General features: G+C 38.0%; 1 protein-coding gene across 1 annotated transcript; it reads right to left on the bottom strand.

Moving 5' to 3' along the window:
- Window positions 1-996: 996 nt before the first annotated feature.
- Window positions 997-2229, bottom strand: LOC101302435 (probable carboxylesterase 12-like). Its single transcript, XM_004294785.1, has one exon. It carries the CDS (start codon window positions 2109-2111, stop codon window positions 1164-1166), a length of 948 nt encoding a protein of 315 aa, XP_004294833.1. The 5' UTR covers window positions 2112-2229; the 3' UTR covers window positions 997-1163.
- Window positions 2230-4860: the final 2631 nt, after the last annotated feature.

Genomic DNA, 4860 nt, shown 5'->3' with positions numbered 1-4860 from the left:
ACCTGAAGTAGAAGGAGGCTAAAAGCCTGAAACCATTCTTCATGAACATATCAAAAGCACCTAATCAGAGTAAAACTTGTACTGATCTTTACACAGTCCCAGTAGAGATCATGTAATAAATCAGTAATGCACACATATTTCAACTTATTAATTAGAAGAGAGCAGTCAGAATTGTTGTGCTTAGAGCCTTGGATTCACAGCAAGAGCATAATAAATAAACACAAAAGAAATAACACGTACATGTTTTCAAAATGAGCTATATCACATATGACTAGGTTCTAGCAGAATGTGTTCCTAAAACGTGTACTTACTTATCCTGGTGTACTTGGGAATCATTATTGTTAATGTACATCTCTGTTCACTATGAACGATTCCTCATGGAGTTGACAAAATCATCAAGAACCCTGTAATATTTTTCTACTACCAGTGAATTCCTCTAAACTCACCACTGCAATAAAATCACTATCTTTTGTTTTGTTTTATGGATACAATGGGGGCCGAAAAACCAAACAGAAGAACCAGGACAGATGTTTCAAAATTTCTAGACCAGTAGTGCCAAAAATGTTATCCAAAATAGCATCAACGATGAAGGAAGGTACTGACAGCAGTCTGAATATATAAAATCACTATCTAATTTTTTCTCGTTTATTTTCTATTTTCATCTGCTCCCTACTCACTCAAAAGAAAACAAATGCAGTTGTTTGGTGCAGTTGCTGCTTTACTAGCTATCAAACTTGTAATTTCGACCCTCATGTGTGTCGCGGCCTCTATCTCGACTGTCTCTCTAGAATTTCTCATCAATCATCACATACTGCATAACTGCAATAATGGCTCATGTGGAGGGGTTTAGCCACCCTCTTCAATTATTAAGCAAGAATTGAGGTATAGAGTTTCCGGGTGCCTAATTTGAGGTAATGTGATGGATATCTATTTTCTCCAGCTCTATGGAAACACTTTCCTCTTTCTTTTGTACCTTGAGCTTAGGAAGCAATTATATTAAGAAGCTAGATTGATTTCACATTTCACAATTTCAGCATAGAATTCCCTTGCACTAGGCTCTTAAGTAACATAATAAGGTAGTACAAGCACGCATACAATACCAGAACAGATAAAGAAGAGACCAAGAAGCTAATCAGAATCGAAACAATAAACGACAAAACGTACTAATTCATGAAAGATACGATCTTCTTGAGCATGGCCACAGCATTGTCACAAGTAGGATTGAACAAATGGAACACATGCTGCTCCTCCTTTGCTTCCATAACCTCCACAACTCCATTCCATCCACTCTTCTTCAACAACTCACTGTAATACCACCCCCTATCTTTCAACGAATCCTTCTCCGCAACACAGACCAATACTTTCTCACAACCCATCTCCCCCAACTTCGGATCCTTACCCGGATTGTACAACGGATCATCGGATCCACTAGTCAAAGGGTAACAAAACCTCCACAAAGTAGCCAACAAATTTCTATGACTCTCACCCAAAGCTAGCTCTCCCCCTATTGGTTCTTCACCCCAAAAGTAGGGATGCACCAGAACAATTCCATTCAGCTTAAAACCCACCGGCTTCTCAGACCCAACTCTCAAACCCATGTGGTGAGCTATGTTAGCCCCAGCACTATCACCAGAAAAGAAAACCCGGTTCAAATCTGCATGCCGGTTCAGCCACTCTTCCGGGCCCATTCCGGCGAAATGGGACTCCACCCATTTTAGAGCCGCCCATGAGTCTTCATATGCCGCCGGCAAAGGGTGCTCCGGCGCCAACCTATAGTCAACAGAAACAGCTACAACATTGGCTTCTGAAACCAAAGAGTTGAGGTAGTTGTGGTAAGCGGGAGAGAAAGCACTCTCAATGCAGAAGCCACCGCCGTGAAAGTAGACGAGAACAGGGAGCTTCTGGCTTGACTCAGATGAGGCGGATGATTTGGGAATGTAAAGCCTTGCAGAGATGGGTGGTGAGGTTGAGATGACGACGTCTTTGGATTGGACACCGGTTTGGGGATGGATCGATGCAGGAACTCTGGCTGTGCCTAGGAGCCGCTCGACTCGACCGTCTTTGTATACTTTGAGGAGGGGAGAAAAATCTTGGGCTAGTTCGTCGCTCATGGTTGGAAATTTTGGAAGAGATGGGAAACAGAGCACAACTGATCAATGCGTGAGGAGGGAGGAGAAAGGACAAAGGAGGGGGGTTGTTCCGTCTTTAAATATAGGTTCGTTTTTAGGTGGTGGATGTTCTTGGACGCTGTTAGACTTGGATTGCATTAACATTTTCATTGATGGATACATTTATGGATTTTAGGTAAGTCATTGAAGACTTCCCCTTGATCTTTTACATCATGCATGACGCTCTTTCTCGAAGTGTTTCATTGGATAATAGACACATACTGACCTGTAACATTTCTCAATTAGGGAAGAACATAGTCGTAAGAATTGTTGAAGATGGAACCCAGATTGCTAGGTGTGTGCCTGTGTGGTCATGTGGATCGTGGATCGTCATCTTTTCTGGAAGGAAGTACGTTATTCCCCGTTTCCGTGCTTGAAATCACTGTGCTCATTTTATTAGGGAGTTGCGGTCAAAAGCAGACGTTACCAGAATTTGACCAAAAAGAAAAGTGATATAAATCTGGTAAGTAATTAGAAAATAAATAAAACAATCCCCCACAATTGACATGTTCTATACACCGATGGGCCTCCAAACCTTCTTAGATTACGCACAATTATTGAAGATACAAGGAAGCTTGTTGAGAGCTTTCTGTTAATCATTTTCACTTATATTCGGTGATAATTGAATTTTTAGCCGATGCGATTCAAGATATTGGATGTCTAATTGTAGATATTTATAATTCAACTTTGATTGCTGGTTAGTGGAATAAACTACCCATGTTGCACTCATCTACTCATTGCTTTTAACTTTGATTTTCAGAAATTTAAGTTGTTTTAGAAATTTCCAATTTGTTTAGTTTTTTTTTTTTTTTTTGTGATTTTGTAATCAAAAAAAATAGGGTATTGCTATTAACACACCTTTTTTTTTTACTATTAACACACCCCATCTATTTTTCTAGGGTCCGGTTCAAGAGACATCAATTTTGACACTATTTATATATTAGCCATTAAATTTAAAACAATGAACAGTTTAAATCAATTCTAAATATGATGTCAACAAATAACCTAATTGAGATGACAAGTGACGTGGCATTACCTAATTTCATAAAAAATCAAATTAAAAGAAAAAAAGGAAAATCAGAATTTAAATTTGGAAACCAAAATCCATATTGTACGATAAAAAAAAAATCCACAGAAGAAAAAAAGAAGAACACAGACGAAAGAAAGAAGAAAAAAAAAATTGATTTTGAAGTTTAGGGAAACATCTTAGATGATCCAGACAAAATTGATTATATACGTTAGCCATAGAGAGGTGTATTTATCTACCACTGCATGATGCAAAGCTGTATGATTCTTTTGTGCATAAACGATATGCTTTGAAATTGATTGTTTAATTGTCTTTACTATAGTTATTGCTCTATGAAGACCTGATATATTAGAGTTGCAGCTTTATAATTGAATGAGTACAGAAACAAAAGCTTCTTTCTAAGTGAAGATTAATTTAACGAAATATGAAGATCTTATATATTAGAGAGCAACTTTATGATTTGAATTGAGATTCTTTTCTTCTTTCTTTCGTTTGTGTTCTTCATTTTTAGTCTTTTGTGGATCTTTTTTCTTATTTCTTTTAATTGTACCAACTTGATTGGGATTTTGTTTCCAGATTTTAAAGTATGAATTTTATTTTTTAATTCTTTTTTTTTTTTAAGGGTTTTGGAACCCAGCCAAGCTGGGAGGCTCAGCCCTACGCCCGGTTCCAGTTATTTTATTGAAAAAAAGAAACAAAAGAGTACATAAAGGGAGAGGGGGACATAGACCAAAACCCCTCCCGAAAAAAGAAGAACAACACAAAAACCTGTGATCTACTAAGGACAAAGAACAACGAAGAACAAATTCGTTGCTGCTGCTACCTAAAGAATTACAAATCAAAAAACCAATATAAGATCATAAACTAAAACGATAGTTGGGAAAGCCTGCTAAATCACGTGAATAAGCTGTAATTGCACAATGTGGACATGAATCCCACCAATGAACTCCCGCATTATCAGCACCAAAATTTGCTAAGCAGTCGGCAACGCTGTTTCCGTCCCGATAAATATGAGATACTTTAACAATCATAGTAGTAAGAATAATTCAACAATTAAACCATTCAGTAGTGAAACGCCAAGGAACATCTACTTGAAATGAAGAAAGAAAATGAATCACTAAAGTAGAATCACTTTCAATCCAAAGAGAATGCCAACCTCTCTGCGAAGCCATTTGAATGGCGTGAATGACCGCCTGCAGCTCAGCTTCTAATGCAGTAGCAATGCCAAGATTTCCTGAAAAACAACCTAAAACCTGACCTAAATGATCTCGAAAAATGCCACCAAAACCTGACCCAAATGATCTCGAAAAATGTCACCAAAACCTGCCAGACCAGGAGAGCCACGAGCCGCACCATCAGTGTTAAGCTTGACTTGATAAATAGAGGGAACATGCCACATAACTTCAACAATTTTAGGAGCTTTAGATGGCCTACCCTTAATACCAATGCGATGTAAAATGCAAAGCTCACCTACAGTATTCTTCATTGTGCCCTTACTCAAAAAATTAATCTCATGAAGTTGCATCTTAATAGAATGGAGTAAGCACTACCAGAAGAAAGACTTTAGCCGACGAAAAAAAAAAACAGGCCGACGAAACAATTTTTCGTCAGCTAAAGTACACTTTAGCCGACGAAATTTTCCTTCGTCGGCTAAATTATATTTTC

This window comes from Fragaria vesca, linkage group LG3 (assembly GCF_000184155.1).
Source record: "Fragaria vesca subsp. vesca linkage group LG3, FraVesHawaii_1.0, whole genome shotgun sequence".
Classification (NCBI taxonomy): Eukaryota; Viridiplantae; Streptophyta; class Magnoliopsida; order Rosales; family Rosaceae; genus Fragaria; species Fragaria vesca.
This window is presented reverse-complemented; position numbering and strand designations above follow the sequence as displayed.

Excerpts from the sequence above, each read along its gene's own strand:
- LOC101302435 (XM_004294785.1), bottom strand. The coding sequence starts at position 2,111 with ATGAGCGACGAACTAGCCCAAGATTTTTCTCCCCTCCTCAAAGTATAC.